We start from the raw sequence: 20,093 nt of genomic DNA, 5'->3' as shown, positions 1-20,093 counted from the left end.
TGTGTTCGAAAAGCACTATCCGTCTCTAAAAGTCAAGTTCCACTACGCGACTGAGAACAAGACTTCACAGGGCTGGCAATGGCATCTACACCCTTCTGAATAAGAAACGGATTAACCGTCTTAAAATTTTAACCACCTTCTGTGTGCGACACAGGGTCAGGGTGCAGACGGGAGAGGTTTCTATTCTTTCACGTCAAACCACCTACGTTTTCGAGACGAGGAACTCGTCGCGGAAAAATACCCCGCGATTGCCGGCTTCTCCGACGGCGATCTCCTTTCTCGCCTCGGTCGACTGTCTGCGTGTCGGGTCACACCTCCTGCACTCCGGATCGGCTCAGAGGAAGGTACCGGCTCGGGCGATCACCTACCTCCGGCCCGTGCCTGTACCGGGGGGTTCGTATGAGCCCTACTTGTCAAACTGGGGCCGGGAATTACGCATTACCCGATCGCCTCTGACGTGTCAAACGTGTGGGCTGGCCTTCGGGAATGCACCGGGAGGAAGAAGAAAGGGAGGAGGAGAGACTTTGAACACCGAAGGAGATGAAGCATAAGAAAACGAAGGGCAGGGAATCAAAGACGGGTGGACAGGACGAATCCGTACACAGTTTTACCGAGAATTCGGTTTCCCAAAGAAGGTGTACAACTCGATTACCGAGAGAGGCGAAAAGAATAGCAGGAGGGTAGACACGCAGCACAGAGAGGAAATAGTGCTGCACAGGCACGGGCCCCGTGGTGGCCGAGCACGTACTCGTCGAAGACTGACGAGGCCCCTAGGGAGTCGACACGAATGTCACACACTCTGTAGCGAGACTTTGAATTTTGCCGCGCTACACTCATTCCCTCAGATATAAATTATACCGTCACAGCTGTACGAGCGCTCGACGGCAGAGAAAATATTTATCTACCCGCTATTGTCTCTTGAGAGCGAAAGCTTAACTTCACTCATTCACTAGTCTCGGTATGATTCAGACGTAAAAACTTATTGATACGCACACATATTGTATTGTGGAAGCTTGTACGAAATTTGGAGGATGGAAGCAGCCGTAAAATACATTGCATTCAATACCTAGACGGTTTTAATTTGTAGACATTAGTAATCCCTGGACGATGAAATATACTGCAAGATTTTGGAGCAGCTACGACTTTCAGGCAGAAATGAAGCAGGAGATTGTTGGAGAACAAGACCTGGTTGCTGCACAAGAGAAGACATATTAACTCGGTAATGAATGAACTCTTATCTACGCCATTTCCCCTGTTAATCACATTTTGTTATTCTCTGTTCTCCTTCAAATAATTTTTGTAGTGGAAATTGGTCTGACTTCTGCTCAGAAGTGCCACAAGGACCACCCCAACAATAGCTTTTCCAAATCACAAAGTCCGATAGCTTTTCTGTAATACGAAGTCCGATTTGCATTTCATTCTTTCCCTTTTCCACATTCATTAACGATTTTAGAACCCGCTTTTTATTCACCATTTCTTCCCACATTTTCAACCTTTTCTTTTCTTTTCTTCTCTTTTTTCTTTTTTATTAACCACTACAACTCAAAATTACTGGAATTTAAAATGGGCAGTTCTTGCTACACCAATGTAATCATTACATGTGCCATTTCAGCAACAGAAAGTCGCAACCGTAGATTTCTGTGTTTGTACGCCAATGAAAACTTTTGGTGGGCGAACCACATTAATTTCGTATGTGGAAAAGCTAGTAGCAGCTTTTATCTGCTTAGCCAGCTCCTAGCCAAACATTAAAAATAATATACTATGAGCAACTTATCCCTTTATTACCCATTGGATTGAATTACGGGGTTGTGCCGTTTATGTCCGCTTAAAAAGAATATTGTTGTTGCAGAAAACAGCAATAAAACTTGTCTATATATGTGGTGTCTGTTCTTTCGACACAGCTAAAAGAACGGACACCACATATATATCTGGTGGTTACAACTAAACTAAAGGGAGGGAGGGAGGGAGTTAAATCATTCCAACTGCTTGTTCAGGAATTATAGTCTGTCAGTAAACTGAAGAGCGAGCTAGCGAGTCCCACTCTGCCTACCCAGCTACGTCACGAGGCACTGCTACAGGCTGTTTCACAACGTACTACCGGCCCTGCCGCGGCGCTTGCTTTAAATCTGTGGCATATTTCTTCCTCTGACGAAATTTTTGAATTTTGCCCATGCCCTTTCAATTGGATTTAAATCACAGTTGTATGGTGGAAGTTGCAGCACACTGTGCCCATAATCTTAAAGTATTTTATTAATTTCAAATACTTTGTCTTCCAGCTTACGTTGTTTAATTACAGGAAATAGTTTTGTTTTCATCATTGACAAATCAACTTCCACCTTATTTTTTAATAATAATTCAATCATTTCCCTTTTATTCGAGGACCTAGTTGTAGCTTTGTTATGCTCCTTGTTGTGACTTGAGGTGTTGTCCATTACAATAACAAAGTTCGGGAGCAGATTCGGAATTACTTTAGTCGGTATCCAATTTGAAAAATTTTCGTAGTTCATTTGCCCACGGTAGTCCCCTACTGCATATCCCGCTTTATCAATTAACTGTGCGTTGGATAAAAACCGTAATTTTGACTCAATATTGACCACTATAATCCTATTGCTTCAGCTAACATTGTCGGTAATGCTATCAACAACAGAGGCCCGCAACATTTTCTGTAAGTAATATTATTGTCCACCCAAGTTTTATCAATATAAAAGAAATTTTCTGCCTAGCTCCCTTAATTTCCTCGGTTCAAGTACTAAAATCGCCAGTCAATTATACCCGTTCTCTCTATCAGAATCTTTTGTTTACTTATAGATATTTTCCATGTAAATTCCATTTCAAGCAGTGTTTTCATAAAACATCTTTCTGCCAAAGAAAATCGATTTTTTGTTTCACAGCTGTAAGTAATGCCGTAACGTCGGCATTATTTTTTAGTTTTTGTGAAAGTCCTCCATCGTTTGTCGGATGACCGATTTTGTGAAACTGCCTGCAACGGCGAGTTTCCTCCCAAAATTATCAGTTTTCCTTCGTGGCTGTTTCAGTAAACCACGCAGTTTATTTTCGCGCTTCTTCCTTACGCATCCTACTGTGGCGAGGCTGACGTTTGCATAAATTGCATCCCTCTGACTGGGACTGGTAATATTAGCCAGCACTTTTTTTGTGCCACCTCTTTAACACGTGATGTTGTAACATTAGAGACGATCGAATGCTCGTTACTCCATAAATACCTCATCTTCTCCATATTCTGCACATTTTCTCGCAATGCATGTCACTTATCAATCACTTTTGGATACCGAAGTATATCAGTATGCATACAAAATTAGCTGACTGTTGTTGTTGTTGTTGTTGTGGTCTTCAGTCCTGAGACTGGTTTGATGCAGCTCTCCATGCTACTCTATCCTGTGCAAGCTTCTTCATCTCCCAGTACTTACTGCAACCTACATTCTTCTGAATCTGCTTAGTGTATTCATCTCTTGGTCTCCCCCTACGATTTTTACCCTCCACGATGCCCTCCAATACTAAATTGGTGATCCCTTGATGCCTCAGAACATGTCCTACCAACCGATCCCTTCTTCTGGTCAAGCTGTGCCACAAACTTCTCTTCTCCCCAATTCTGTTTAATACTTCCTCATTAGTTATGTGATCTACCCATCTAATCTTCAGCATTCTTCTGTATCACCACATTTCGAAAGCTTCTATTCTCTTCTTGTCCAAACTATTTACTGTCCATGTTTCACTTCCATACATGGCTACACTCCATACAAATACTTTCAGAAATGACTTCCTGACACTTAAATCTATACTCTATACTATTAGCTGACTAACAATTGCAATTAAGATCCCACAAACAGAACGACGTGTATCACTGCACGCCGATCTACAGCGCTATGCAGGTAACGGGCAACAGATTTTGGGTGCCCCTGCAGGCCGGTGGCAGGGTTCTTCTGAGAAAGGCCACTTCCCCCACCAAAAGCGCTGTTCGCTCTTGAGTTTACAGACAGACTATAACCTGTCTTGCAACAGTACCACGGGCGGAACAGTGTCTCCTGACCCAGTAGCCATGACTTAAATAAGAAAGATGATTGCTGCCATTCTCAAAGTGTGCCGGGCTGGGCTGGGCTGTGCTGTGTGCCAAGTTATTCTGGTGGGGATCAAGGCCAGCATTAAAGGTGAGAACTGGCCCAACATTCTACAGGCGACATCTGGCAGTACTTGGCGACCTACATGCAGCACCTATTAATACACCCGCTTACCGCAAGTGCACCGAGCCACCGGTAGGAGCAAATAACTATGTGGGCTGCAGAAAATGGGGAATAAGTGGAGACAGAAGGTAGACAGGCTCAAGCAATATTTTTTTTTAGATTTTTGTGTATCTGAAATGCCTACTATTTCCCCACATAAAACAGTTTTTGTTCCATGTAAATACAACAATTTTTTCACGAGTTACGATGGTTTTCCTGACACACTGCGCGGCCTGCCATTTAAATACCGTGCCTTCTTTTTTTCACCACACAGATATAATGCAAAGGTTTCTTTTATTCTTTGTACATTATTTCCTGCCTCTATTTCCAAATTAAAATATGATGGGCATGTCCAGAAGACAATAGGGTCCAGGTTGAGAAGACTATTAATAGAAAAAGTTAAAAAAGTACTGGAACATGCTAAGAAGATAGGTGGTAAAGGTTGCCTAACAAATGTTGAAACAGAAAGACTGCAGAATTATTATGGCTTGGCCATAAGAAGAAACGTTGGGAATTTACAGAACATTTACTTGTAGCAGTAAGGAATGAAATTAAATCTATATTTAAGAGATCTTCGAATATGTACTTTGTTAAAGAAATGTCTTCATCAGAAAATGCAAAATTTAAATGTATGTCAATTCTGTCATCTGGACCCAGTTAGCGAAAACTGTATTTGTTCAGATTACAGCCTTCAAATTTGGTGTTTATGATGCTATTTTATGCTTCAATGATGGTGTAACAAGAAAACTGGATGTTATGGAAGTATTGGGCATAAAATCTAGTGAAAATACTGAAAAAATCGTTGGTACAAATATATAAAAAAAAGAGAATCCACAAAGCATAAATTGCTAATTTAAACTGCACAAAGGAGCTAGATAGAAAAGAAGATGGACCAAGGGAAGACTCCGATGATGCTCAGTGTGGTGCAGGAAAATATTAGTGGTAAGTAATTCTCATTAATAATTATACTAAAATTCCAATACTTAAATTTAAATCTATTTTTCTCAAAGTTATGTCTTTTGACTTTAGGTACCATTATTTTCTGAACTAATTGGGTTATAAATATGAAATTTGGTCTATTTGTACTCAGGATTCTGATAAGTTATTACAAAGAAATTGAAGACCAGCAACTCGACAGAAACTTTTATAATAATTGATGTAAAAGAAAAAAAAAAAAAAAAAAAAAAAAAGGAAAGGAAGAATAAGAAAGAAAGAAGTGTAATTTTACTACTGAAAGAATTTCAAAAAATTCTTCAAATCCATATGAGGTATTTTGTTCTTTTTACTTGTAAATGCAGGCTTATATACATTCAGTAAAAGTTTCATTATTTTTACACTTCTTTTTCTTTTGAAAAGTGTACCTAATCAAAGGGTGAAATAGCATTGGCAGAATAGGGATAAAGATTGCCTTCCCTCTCCCTTTAAGCATTCCACTCAGAAATTCTGACCCACAAAGCAGTGGGTCAGTAGCCACAGATAAGGATTATCTCTCAGTACACAAAGGTGTTTCCAGATAACCAACTGCACTTTGTACACATCCTCTTTAATGGCCAGCTTTATGGTACTGAAACAGTACCTCAAGAAATGAACAGAATCAAGATCACAAAATAAACATATAAAAAAATATAAGCCTTAATATGAAAATTATTCATAACACCATGTAAGCTGGAGAATGTTGCATAGACACTGAAATAAACATAAGTAATAGTCACCAGACTACAGAAAATAAACACACATTTTTAAGAGTAATGATCAACTGGACACTTTTGTTAACAACATAAACAATTAAATGAGTAAAGATAACTCACCTAGCACACCAACAAAAGAAAACACTGTAAGACGATAGCCTAGCTCACTTTTTTCTACACTGCCTGCGCCGACTGGTCACAGTAGTGTGCTCCGACTGAGGGGCCGAGCCGATAAACACGGGCGACACACTTCATTTCTCGTTTATACACATGATGCCGACAACTACCGTGCCCGACTATCTTCACTTGGTCCACTGTTGATGTTACACTTGAAAATTTGTAAAACCGTATTTATTTATTTATTAATTATAGCTGAAGCATACATTTATGTGAAAATAAAAGTATTTGAGATCTAATTTCATTTCAATTTCTTTTGCGCATCATCCGATTTTTGCAACTATCCATTAGAATATATAGAGAAGGGAATGCGATGGCGGAAGAAATAGCGAAAGAGAAGCCCACGCAAAACACCCCAGACGAAAGGCAGAAACACAATTAGTGGACAGAGGCTGCAGGACATCCAACTAATAATAAAGTTCAAAAAATTATTACATCATGATTTGGGATGGTCAGTTTCTGTGGTATTCTTAAAGAGGAGAATAATTTTGTGCCACAAGGGGTGTGTGTGTGTGTGTGTGTGTGTGTGTGTGTGTGTGTGTGTGTGTGTGAATGCAAACAGTAAAAGTGAGCTACAACATTCAGTTCCTCATTTATGTCCCTATCAATAGTTCAATACTGCCCGTGTTGTTGTTTACTCATTCCATTATGTCAGAGCTATCAGTAATTATAGGAAATGAGGAAGGAACAAATGTAAGTGAAAGGGTACTGCAGAAGAGGTAATAATATTAAAGAATAAATATTTTGTAACCATTTCACACAAATGGTCGGAATAAAAGAAATTGCTTATCACGCAAAAAATCTGAATCGGTGCGTAAATGGATACTGGAAAATGTGTGTCTCCTGCACCAGTGTCTTTCAGCTAAATTAAAGAAATAGTTCCCGTCGGCTCAAATGTCGCATCTCTACACACCGCTGCCTTTTGGTGTTACAACAGATGCAGATGTGGCACTAGGAAGGGACTGTGAGGAAGGTCACAGCTCCTTTCACCTCGTGTGAACAGTGAGCAACGGCCTTAGCCGAGGCAAACACATTCGAGGTAACAGATACAAAATGACAAGTCATTTCAGCTGGCAATATGTACGTAACACAAACCTCACACATTCCACCAGATCTCGCAGCTTCTGCATCTGCCTCCAGATAGCAAAATGTGTTTATAGTGAAATCTAATTTTTTCTGCCTGCGCAGAATTTCCCGGTGTCTGCAGTATTTTGTACTGTAATACAATTTATTCTGTTCTTATGTTGCAGCTATTCCAGTAGGTCATGCTGTTAAATTGCAAGTCTCACCTTGCCAGTTCTCTTATTTCCCTAAATTCATCCTTCTGTACAAGGATATGTTGGTGAAAAAAATATTGCAGGATGCAGTTTAGCCACCATCCTTATTAGGTGGCCAGGGAAGGGAAGGCTGAGGAAGCAAAAGTAGGAACAGAAAGAGAACTGTTCCCGTCCAAAGAGACTGCCACAAAAAGTAAAGAGAATTTGATTAGTAGAATGGGAGACACCTAAAAGCCACACTGTATCAGTCAGTTTAGACTAATTACTGGAACAGTTTGTTCTGCATCTACACTGATACTCTGCAATGCACATTTAAGTACCTGGCAGGGTGTTCATCAAACCACCTTCACAATGCTCATCATTCCAGTCTGGTAAAGTGCGTGGGGAGAAAACACCTGTATCTTTCTGTGCAAGCTCAGATTTCCCTTATTTTACCGTGGCGATCATTTCACCCCAAGTACGTCTGCGTCGACAAAAATATTTTTGCATTCAGAAAAGAAAGTTGCCAATTGAAATTTCGTGAGAAGATGCCGACACAATGAAAAAAGTCTTTCTTTTAGTGATTTCCACTCCACACTCTTCCTTATTTAGCGATAATACAAAACGTGCTGGCCCTTCTTTGAGCTTTTTTGATGTACTCCGTCAATACTATCTCTTAAACATCCCACATCACACAGAAGTATTCTAAAAGAGGTCAGACAAGCGTAGTGTAGGCAGTCTCTTCAGTAGATCATTACATTTTCTCAGTGCCCTGCCAATAAAACGCAGTCTTTGGCTAACCTTCCCCACAACATTTTCTACGTGTTCCTTCCAATGTTAAATTGTTCATAATTGTAATTCCTAGGGATTTAGTTGAATTTACAGCCTTCAGATTTGATTGATTTATCGTGTAATCGACGTTTAACGGATTCCTTCAGCACTCGTGAGGATGACTTCCCTCTTTTCATTATTTAGAGTCAATTGTCAATTTTTTAATTTGAGATCCCTTGTCAATAGCACTTGACAATTTGTGCGAGGAAAGAGCTAATTGTGTTTCACAAGAACAATGTTTTCTAAATCCATGTCGACTGTGGGTCAACAGACCATTTTCTTCAAGGTAATTCATAATGTTCGAACACAGTATACAGGGTGTTACAAAAAGGTACGGCCAAACTTTCAGGAAACATTCCCCACACACAGAGAAAGAAAATATGTTATGTGGACATGTATCTGGAAATGCTTACTTTCCATGTTAGAGCTCATTTTATTACTTCTCTTCAAATGACATTAATCATGGAATGGAAACACACAGCAACAGAATGTACCAGCGTGACTTCAAACACTTTGTTACAGGAAATGTTCAAAATGTCCTCCATTAGCGAGGATACATGCGTCCACCCTCCGTCGCATGGAATCCCTGATGCGCTGATGCAGCTCTGGAGAATGGCGTATTGTATCACAGCCGTCCACAATACGAGCACGAAGAGTCTCTACATTTGGTACCGGGATTGCGTAGACAAGAGCTTTCAAATGCCCCCATAAATGAAATTCAAGAGGGTTGAAGTCAGGAGAGCGTGGAGGCCACGGAATTGCTCTGCCTCTACCAATCTGTCTGTCACCGAATCTGTTGTCGAGAAGCGTACAAACACTTCGACTGAAATGTGCAGGAGCTCCATCGTGCATGAACCACATGTTGCGTCGTACTTGTAAAGGCACATGTTCTAGCAGCACAGGTAGAGTATCCCGTATGAAATCGTGATAACGTGCTCCATTGAGCGTAGGTGGAAGAACATGGGGCCCAATCAAGACATCACAAACAATGCCTGCCCAAACGTTCACAGAAAATCTGTGTTGATGACGTGATTGCACAATTGCGTGCAGATTCTCGTCAGCCTACACATGTGGATTGTGAAAATTTACAATTTGATCATGTCAGAATGAAGCCTCATCTGTAAAGAGAACATTTGCACTGAAATGAGGATAGACACATTGTCGGATTAACCATTCGCAGAAGTGTACCCGTGGAGGCCAATCAGCTGCTGATAGTGCCTGCACACGCTGTACACGGTACGGAAACAACTGGTTCTCCCGTAGCACTCTCCATACAGTGACGTGGTCAACGTTGCCTTGTACAGCAGCAACTTCTCTGACGCTGACATTAGGGTTAACGTCAACTGCACGAAGAATTGCCTCTTCCATTGCAGGTGTCCTCGTAGTTCTAGGTCTTCCCCAGTCGCGAGTCATAGGCTGGAATGTTCCGTGCTCCCTACGACGCCGATCAATTGCTTCGAACGTCTTCCTGTCGGGACACCTTCGTTCTGAGAATCTGTCTCGATACAAACGTACCGCGCCACGGCTATTACCCTGTGCTAATCCATACATCAAATGGGCATCCGCCAACTCCGCATTTGTAAACATTGCACTGACTGCAAAACCACGTTCGTGATGATGCTACGTACTGATGTGCTTGATGCTAATACTGTAGAGCAATGAGTCGCATGTCAACGCAAGCACCGAAGTCAACATTACCTTCCTTCAATTGGGCCAACTGGCGGTGAATCGAGGAAGTACAGTACATACTGACAAAACTAAAATGAGCTCTAACATGGAAATTAAGCGTTTCCGGACACATGTCCACATAACATCTTTTCTTTATTTATGTGTGAGGAATGTTTCGTGAAAGTTTGGCCGTACCTTTTTGTAATACCCTGTATATTCCAAATCCCTGCTGCATATTGACGTTAATGATATGGGCCTTTAATTTAGTGGATTACTCCTACTACCTTACTTGAATTGGTGAGACCTGTGCAACTTTCCAGTCTCTGGGTACGGATCTTTCATCGAGTGTTCCATTCAAACTGATGAAAATATCACAGTATAATCTATACAGACATCCAACACACTTACATTGTGGGATTTTATGTACATTAGCTACAACAAACATGTACAAACACTATGGGAAAGAAAGACTGTCAGCAACAGGAACAAAAATAGAGTGATCACGCCTTGTTGTTGTTGTTGTGGTCTTCAGTCCTGAGACTGGTTTGATGCAGCTCTCCATGCTACTCTATCCTGTGCAAGCTTCTTCATCTCCCAGTACCTACTGCAACCTACATCCTTCTGAATCTGCTTAGTGTATTCATCTATTGGTCTCCCTCTATGATTTTTACCATCCACACTGGCCCCTACAATACTAAATTGGTGATCCCTCCATGTCTCAGAACATGTCCTACCAACCGATCCCTTCATCTAGTCAAGTTGTGCCACAAACTTCTCTTCTCCCCTATCCTATTCAATACCTCCACATTAGTTACGTGATCTACCCACCTTATCTTCAGCATTCTTCTGTAGCACCACATTTCAAAAGCTTCTATTTTCTTGTCCAAACTATTTACCGTCCATGTTTCACTTCCATACATGCCTACACTCCATACAAATACTTTCAGAAATGACTTCCTGACACTTAAATCTATAATCGATGTTAACAAATTTCTCTTCTTCAGAAACGCTTTCCTTGCCATTGCCAGTCTACATTTTATATCCTCTCTACTTTGACCATCATCAGGTATTCTGCTCCCCAAATAGCAAAACTCCTTTACTACTTTAAGTGTCTCATTTCCTAATCTAATACCCTCAACATCACCCGACTTAATTAGACTACATTCCATTATCCTCGTTTTGCTTTTGTTGATGTTCATCTTATATCCTCCTTTCAAGACACCGTCCATTCCGTTCAACTGCTCTTCCAAGTCCTTTGCTGTCTCTGACAGAATTACAATGTCATTGGCGAACCTCAAAGTTTTTATTTCTTCTCCATGGATTTTAATACCTACTCTGAATTTTTCCTTTTGTTTCCTTTACTGCTTGCTCAATATACAGATTGAATAACATCGGGGAGAGGCTACAACCCTGTCTTACTCCCTTCCCAACCGCTGCTTCCTTTTCATGTCCCTCGACTCTTATAACTGCCATCTGGTTTCTGTACAAATTGTAAATAGCCTTTCGCTCCCTGTATTTTACCCCTGCCACCTTTAGAATTTGAAAGAGAGTATTCCAGTCAACATTGTCAAAAGCTTTCTCTAAGTCTACAAATGCTAGAAACGTAGGTTTGCCTTTCCTTAATCTTTCTTCTAAGATAAGTCGTAAGGTCAGTATTGCCTCACGTGTTCCAGTATTTCTACGGAATTCAAACTGATCTTCCCCGAGGCCGGCTTCGACTAGTTTTTCCATTCGTCTGTAAAGAATTCGTGTTGGTATTTTGCAGCTGTGGCTTATTAAACTGATTGTCCGGTAATTTTCACATCTGTCAACACCTGCTTTCTTTGGGATTGGAATTATTCTATTCTTCTTGAAGTCTGAGGGTATTTCACCTGTTTTATACATCTTGCTCACCAGATGGTAGAGTTTTGTCAGGACTGGCTCTCCCAAGGCCGTCAGTAGTTCCAATGGAATGTTGTCTACTCCGGGGGCCTTGTTTCGACTCGGGTCTTTCAGTGCTCTGTCAAACTCTTCATGCAGTATCGTATCTCCCATTTCATCTTTATCTACATCCTCTTCCATTTCCATAATATTGCCCTCAAGTACATCGCCCTTGTATAGACCCTCTATATACTCCTTCCACCTTTCTGCTTTCCCTTCTTTGCTTAGAACTGGGTTGCCATCTGAGCTTTTGATGTTCATACAAGTGGTTCTCTTATCTCCAAAGGTCTCTTTAATTTTCCTGTAGGCAGTATCTATCTTACCCCTAGTGAGAAAAGCCTCTACATCCTTACATTTGTCCTCTAGCCATCCCTGCTTAGCCATTTTGCACTTCCTGTCGATCTCATTTTTGAGACGTTTGTATTCCTTTTTGCCTGCTACATTTACTGCATTTTTATATTTTCTCCTTTCATCAATTAAATTCAATATTTCTTCCGTTACCCAAGGATTTCTACTAGCCCTCGTCTTTTTACCTATTTGATCCTCTGCTGCCTTCACTACTTCATCCCTCAAAGCTACCCATTCCTCTTCTACTGTATTTATTTCCCCCATTCCTGTCAATTGTTCCCTTATGCTCTCCCTGAAACTCTGTACAACCTCTGGTTCTTTCAGTTTATCCAGGTCCCATCTCCTTAAATTCCCACCTTTTTGCAGTTTCTTCTGTTTTAATCTACAGGTCATAACCAATAGATTGTGGTCAGAGTCCACATCTGCCCCTGGAAATGTCTTACAATTTAAAACCTGGTTCCTAAATCACTGTCTTACCATTACATGATCTATCTGATACCTTTTAGTATCTCCAGGGTTCTTCCATGTATACAACCTTCTATCATAATTTCTTAAACCAAGTGTTAGCTATGATTAAATTGTGCTCTGTGCAAAATTCTACCAGGCGGCTTCCTCTTTCATTTCTTAGTCCCAATCCATATTCACCTACTACGTTTCCTTCTCTCCCTTTTCCTACTGACGAATTCCAGTCACCCATGACTATTAAATTTTCGTCTCCCTTCACTACCTGAATAATTTCTTTTATCTCGTCATACATTTCTTCAATTTCTTCATCATCTGCAGAGCTAGTTGGCATATAAACTTGTACTACTGTAGTAGGCATGGGCTTTGTGTCTATCTTGGCCACAATAATGCGTTCACTATGCTGCTTGCAGTAGCCAACCCGCACTCCTATTTTTTTTATTCATTATGAAACCTACTCCTGCATTACCCCTATTTGATTTTGTATTTATAACCCTGTATTCACCTGACCAAAAGTCTTGTTCCTCCTGCCACCGAACTTCACTAATTCCCACTATATCTAACTTTAACCTATCCATTTCCCTTTTTAAATTTTCTAACCTACCTGCCCGATTAAGGGAGCTGACATTCCACGCTCCGATCCGTAGAACACCAGTTTTCTTTCTCCTGATAACGACATCCTCTTGAGTAGTCCCCGCCCGGAGATCCGAATGGGGGACTATTTTACCTCCGGAATATTTTACCCAAGGGGACGCCATCATCATTAAATCATACAGTAAAGCTGCATGCCCTCGGGAAAAATTACGGCCGTAGTTTCCCCTTGCTTTCAGCCGTTCACAGTACCAGCACAGCAAGGCCGTTTTGGTTATTGTTACAAGGCCAGATCAGTCAATCATCCAGACTGTTGCCCCTGCAACTACTGAAAAGGCTGCTGCCCCTCTTCAGGAACCACACGTTTGTCTGGCCTCTCAACAGATACCCCTCCGTTGTGGTTGCACCTACGGTACGGCCATCTGTATCGCTGAGGCACGCAAGCCTCCCCACCAACGGCAAGGTCCATGGTTCATGGGGGGGAGATCACGCCTAGGCTGAATAAATAAGACTGTTTCCATCTGTGTCCAGCTCCACGAGTGAAAGCCGAGTAATGAGGCTGTGATCACTGGCTTTCTTATCTACAGTACAATAATCAGCAGGGCAAACGATGTGTTCAGTACAGAGGCACACAACACTATTTGTAAATCGGGACGTGTTATGAATTCTGTTAACACATTGCTGCTGAGAAAAACCTTCAAACATTTGCTTCAATACGTGCACTGTCGAGGTACGTGTGGAAATTAGCAAGGAAATGTGGCCAGCTGCAGAACACTGCTGATTAGTGTCTGTAATCACTAATCAATGTCAGTATGCTCACAAGTGACCTCTGTGTTGTTTACTCAGTTCGTTATCACCATTACGTAAGCTCCACTCAGCAGAGCAGGCAGCTACCCGCCAACACTTCCACACACATAAGAATTCCTCACACATCACGACTTTTAATACACTGACTCCAAAGCACACTTCTTATCTGCTGACAGAAGTCGTCCGTGAAACATCACCGATGAAAACATTTGTTTACTATTTCACACTAGGTTAAGTTTTCCGACAGGTTGAATTTAAAGTCTGGCTCTTTTTTTCCTCCTTTAACAGTGTAATTCAATGCAAAACATCAAGAATTTTTTTGGAATTGTATAAATAAAATGTATCAATCAAAAGAGAGATAAGAATAAAACTAGTTAGGTGTATTTAAAACTGCAGAATGCACCCACCCCACAGCAAAGTGCAGACCTCAACAAAATTCCTCGACAGGCCAGAACTGTGAGCCAGAATGGGACAGACCTCCAGCTCAGACAATTCCTTCCTTACCAGACGATCAGGTCAGCTGGAGCTCTCGCACAGATTCAGTCTCCCCCGTTTATGTAACTGTCCCGTATTCACTGCCAGGTGACCTCCTTCGGGTGCCAGTCAGATTCTCACACGCCACTGCCCGCTAGACCTGCGGAGCGGAGAGGTACGGAGGAAAGCTCGCAGGCTGGGATAGTAGAAGCTGTGCTCGCAGATTCCGGCTTCGGTGTGGGTTACAGAGTGTGTCCAGATTACTCACCTGTAAACGGTAAGCATCCAGGTTCGAACTTCGACGAGGCTCTTACGTTGTATTACCTACATTACTGTTTGTAAAAACAGCAATGCTACAGAGGAGATGTGCGATTGCAGTGAAATTTATTCCACAGATTACAGACAACAGTATACAGAACTGTACCCGCGCTCTGGCCGAGAGAATTCGGCACGGCGCGAAGCTGCCACGCGTTGCAATTTAACACTCTAGACGTCGTGGCACAGAATTGGAGAGATCCGAATATGCCGTTCGGGAACACGCGGTCACACGGTTTGTAGGTGACAGGGCAAAGCATCTACAGTGGAGCGGGAGAACGGTGATTAACAAGTTGTAGACCAGTTACGTCCCCGAAGTGTCCGGCAATTGAAATGCCCGGCGAACGGGCAGATCGGGAAAGTCGTGGTAATTGCCACCCTCCGCAGAAGGCTCGAACAGCTGTCACCACGTGTGGCTCGGTACTGTCTCGACGAAACGGGGCGTGTGGAGCTGCCACTGTCTCGGCTCGAGCTTCACAGACACAGTGTATAGCCGAATTAGATTTTCACTCTGCAGCGGAGTGTGGGCCGATACGAAACTTCCCGGCAGATTAAAACTGTGTGCCGCACCGAGACTCAAACTCGGGACCTTCGCCTTTCGCGGGCAGGCACACCGGTGACTGCGTCCGGAGCTCACCGCACGACCAAAGTCTCTACAATTACGATCGCCCCAAACAGACGGTGTCGACTGTCGAAGTGCACACGTCTACGCCAGTTGCACTGCTACAGTGTAAGGGCCGAGACTGCGGACAAATTTGTTCTGTCCGTCACGGCTACCGGGACTCGTGGCGGTACGCTAACTGCTCGTCACAGTGCACAGTCCTCTTCTATTCGTCAGTTCCAGACACGAACCAGTCTCGGTTTAAGAGGCACAGAGGCATTTATTGTGCACTTTAAAGCAGACGCGGCATACTCGCACTCGCTTACACGTTTCCTCTCCGTCCGAGAGACTCTGCGACGATCGAGCACGGTGTATCTTCGAGTCGTCCAGTCGCACAGAGGAATGCTCTGCTGGGCCTATGTGCGTGTCCTCTCACTGCAGTCTATCACTTATCGTGGTTCCACCGATCTACACATCCTCCAATTTTGGAGTGATTCGGAACACACAAATATTAGTGTACTTCATTAACAAAAATGTAACAATGATGCAGTTATCGGCATATTTAATCACTGTCTCGATACAGAAAGGGCACAGTAACAGACACAGACCGAGACAAAATTCTGGAACAGACAGGAGTGTTAGAGCATGTGTGAGAAAAAAAACTGTTTAGTAGGACAGAAACTTTGAGCTGCCACCTTCTCTCTCTCTCTCTCTCTCTCTCTCTCTCTCTCTCTAAAATATTAGGTGAACAGTTTTCCCAATCATTGTGAATATTCTACACACCAGTTTCCATCATGGTAACTAAGACTATTACACCATCATCATTGTCGTCGTCATTATTATTAAATATTTGAATATAATAGAGGGAAACATGCCACGTGGGAAAAATATATCTAAACAGAAATATGCAGTAACTTACCAAACAAAAGCGTTGGTATGTTGATAGGAGACAAATATGTCTGCCTGTGTCTGTATATGTGCAGGTGTGTGTGTGTGTGTGTGTGTGTGTGTGTGTGTGTGTGTGTGTGTGTGTGTGTGTGTGTGTTTTTCACTAGTAATAATAGTGGTAGTAGTACGACCCACGAGCCCGGTGCGAGTATTTAAATTGGGCGCAGCTTCGGCAACTCGCGTGCCCCGGACTGATCCGGTGAGTAAGGCGTACCCAAATGGTCGTCCGGTCGAGAACAAACATGTTTAAGTAATATAAGACAGAATGGAATGTAAAGGCCTTGCTAGAGAGTGTGAAGAAAGTGTTGTCCATTTACTGAAGACTTGCCAGCAGCTTTGCTGTGTAGGAATTGCCATTCAATCACCTAAGTTTAGCAATGTCAGGCCCAGCGAGTACTCGACCGGACGACCACTTGGGTACGCCTTACTCACCAGATCAGTCCGGGGCACGCGAGTTGCCGAAGCTGCGCCCAATTTAAATACTCGCACTGGGGCCGTGGGTCGTACTACTACCACTATTATTATTAGTGATGAAGATCTCAGCTTTTACTTGTACAACAGTCAAATTAGAAAACAACTAATCAAAATATCCACAAGTGTACTGCCAGTCTACAGAGTCCAACGGGTACAGTATTTCGGCGATCGTACGTGTCACCACTGTCAGGTGAACTGACGGACTGAGCTCCTGTGAATGTGCAGACACGGAGATCCGTACGGTACGGCCACTCAGGGTGAACTGGGTTCGGTCGCGGTGGCGGCCGATTTAAATACCCTCCGCCCACGGCGCGCTCCTTCCGCCGTCCGCGCCCGGTGGAACAGATTGCGACGGCGTCCGAGATGACGTCAGTGTGACGGCTCTGTCCCCGGTGTCGTCACAACTGTACGTTTGCTCGATTTACTCTGGATTAACCAGATCGCCAGTTCCCGAGCCTTGCTAAGATTTTATCCGCAGTTACGGTTTACGAGGTCATCATCGGTGCGAATTTTGACGGCCTCTCTAACGACGCTGTCCCAGTATCTCGACATCTGTACCAGAATCCTCGTGCGTTCGTACTCCGTAGCGTGATTTTCCGACAAACGATGTTCACAGGAGCTCAGTCCGTGAGTTTACCTGATGACGGCGACACGTATGATCGCCGAAATATTGTGCCCGTTGGACACTGTAGACCGGCAGTACACCCGTGGATATTTTGATTATCAAATACGCCGGGAGAAACTCAGGAATCATAGAAAACAACTGCACAAAAATAAAATATTGAGCTGTTCACTCTGCTACAGAATATGTGGATCATTTGTCCTCATTTGTAGTCCGATCAAAATTACTCGTCAGTCGACATTTGCGATAGGTCACACGAACGGTGTCACGAAAACTGTCGCCGGCACGCAAATTACAGCCCGGTTGAACGGAGAGCAAGCAGCCGACAGACTACGTCGGGCGCAGGATGTAACCAGAATGCCGCGAGCGAACCCGCAGTCCGTCTCGGCCCGTCAACCGTGACGTGACGTCGGGCCCTCCGATCGGATGCCGGGTGTCGACTGACGACTAACCTCGATCGGACGTAAGTAAATAGCAGCCGGCACTCACCACATTAGGGGGCAGCTTGTGCCCGGGCAGGTACTTCACATTTTCGTGGGTCTCGTTTATGATCTCCGTCAGCTTGCGTCCCTCCACCATCTCTTCGTACACGTACATCGTGACTCTGCTGTCCACATAGTCCAGCCGTTCCGCATTGGCTCCTACGATTTTGGCAATTGCGGAGCCCCTAAAAATGAACTGATGTCAGTTATGCCCATTCTGTCATCTGATACAGTAGAAAACTATTCTACACACACACACACACACACACACACACACACACACACACACACACACACACACACACACACACTCTCTCTCTCTTTAAGCAAAAGCTAACGTGTCAACGGGTACCGAAAGTTTAGAAGGAATCGGGACAAGTGGGTTCTGCAACGGTAAATTAGATAAGTAGCAGGAAGTAAAACGGCAACATTTTTCGTGGTGCCATTCTTTTGATCGGCACAGAACTCGGTCAAAATTAATATATGCTGGCCAGTACTTAGTTCTACATTCAGGAGGCAAAGTGACGACTTACCCGCGTATATCGGCGGTACTAGACACGTCACCTCCTGAAGGAACGTACCGCTTGACAATTACGCCTCATTTACTAGTACGTGTAGCAGACCAGACCAGATCTTTCAATTTCAATTTTTATTGTATTCTATTTCGAGTACATTTCAATTGCTAACAGTATAAGTGTTGCACCAAAAACCCAAAAGTTTATGTTTCAATTTCACCTTGTCCTAGCAGCTATTTTTCTGTCCATTCACTCATTTCACCTCTGGCAAAGATTTTCATATAGGAAGATTCAGAGTCATACAGTGACCTTTTAAACCCCCGTTATAACTAAGCAAGTACAGGCAGTCAAAAGTCTACTATCTCCAATATGTGTCTCCCTGGCACAGCACTATAATGTTCAAGCCGAGTTTCAGGTTGAGAACAGCTTTATTTAAAACAATCGTATGAAAAGTAGCCAAAATGTGAGAGAAAAACAGTTCGAGTCCCCCCGAAGGATTATGATCGCTTGTGTTTTTTTATTTTTGTTAAATGTACTCGCTCCTCGCATTGCCCAGCTGAGCACAGGCTCGTTCTGCACTTCTCCACACTTTCCAGCATTTACCTGCCATTTCTTGCTCACTACTTGACAGTCTCCTACATCTTCAGTATGCCAGTCAGTATTGTTCTTCCATCGCATTTGCAGCCTATCTCGCTTTCTGGCACTATCCACTGTTTGCTCAAATATCTTTATGAGCATTTGTGTTCCCCTCCCTCCAATAATGAAATTTCTCAAATACCCCACACCCCTTCTTGTATTTCCACTAAGGAGAGCATTGAAAACCAAGGTTTTCTGGCTGTCAACACAGTATTTAATTTCTCACTACCTCTGGAATGACTGATTTCTGCTTTATCCACCTCTAATTCTTTCAACCAGTTATGCTGTATCTTCCCGCTTTCCAAGTATTCTGGTAACCTATCGGCCATTCTTTTGACAAGAAGACAGAGATTCAGCCTTCCTTCACGAATGATGTTCCAGCTTCTTTCGTATATTCCTTATTTTGTCACAATTTGTATTCGTGACCATCTTCCTGGAGCCCTGAGATTTTCCATAGAGTTTCTCATCTCCTCTACTTAAAGTTCTATAGCAGACGTTTTCTGTTCTACAGGACACATTCGACTGTATATAGACTCTCTCCTGAGACAGCCAATTTGTAGTACCTAAATCTGAAATTTATTTTTTTTGTTTGTGGACATTTCAGCATCAGTAGTACCCCATTTTCACCTTCTTGTTCTTTTCTGTAATGTAGCAACTAGTACCTCTGTTGGTGCTGTCCATTCCCTAGGTATTTAAATTTCAGTCCTCTACTAATTATTTCGACACTTCGAAAGCTATCCGTTTCCCCTCGACAAGGGGTCCAACTGATGTGCCGTTCCTTTTTAGTCCTCTGCAACCTATCGCTCACCCCTCACCGAGTATCAAACTGCGATTTGAGAAAGTGAGGACGGTGTGTAGTCTTCTACGCATACATCGGCAGTACTGTACACCAATCCTGTTTCCTTTTACAGTTTTCTCAATTGAGTTTTCCTCTATCAATACTGTTCTGAATTTGACAAGAAAAGTTTTCCGAGTATTGCACTGCATCATAAAGTAACAATGTATAGCGGAGAAACAAATGTTACAGCCACGGGTACCACGAC

At 42.8% G+C, this 20,093-nt stretch overlaps 1 protein-coding gene across 2 annotated transcripts in view; it reads right to left on the bottom strand.

The window, feature by feature from the left end:
* The window catches only part of LOC126215353 (glycerol-3-phosphate dehydrogenase [NAD(+)], cytoplasmic), a 109,086-nt gene that overhangs the window by 80,878 nt on the left and 8,115 nt on the right, over positions 1-20,093 (bottom strand). For both annotated transcript variants that reach the window (XM_049942040.1, XM_049942041.1), the window contains exon 2: positions 17,907-18,084. In XM_049942040.1, the coding sequence (XP_049797997.1) occupies positions 17,907-18,084 (178 nt within the window). The remainder of the gene's footprint in view (positions 1-17,906; positions 18,085-20,093) is intronic.

Source organism: Schistocerca nitens, chromosome 12 (assembly GCF_023898315.1).
Source record: "Schistocerca nitens isolate TAMUIC-IGC-003100 chromosome 12, iqSchNite1.1, whole genome shotgun sequence".
NCBI lineage: Eukaryota > Metazoa > Arthropoda > Insecta > Orthoptera > Acrididae > Schistocerca > Schistocerca nitens.
This window is presented reverse-complemented; position numbering and strand designations above follow the sequence as displayed.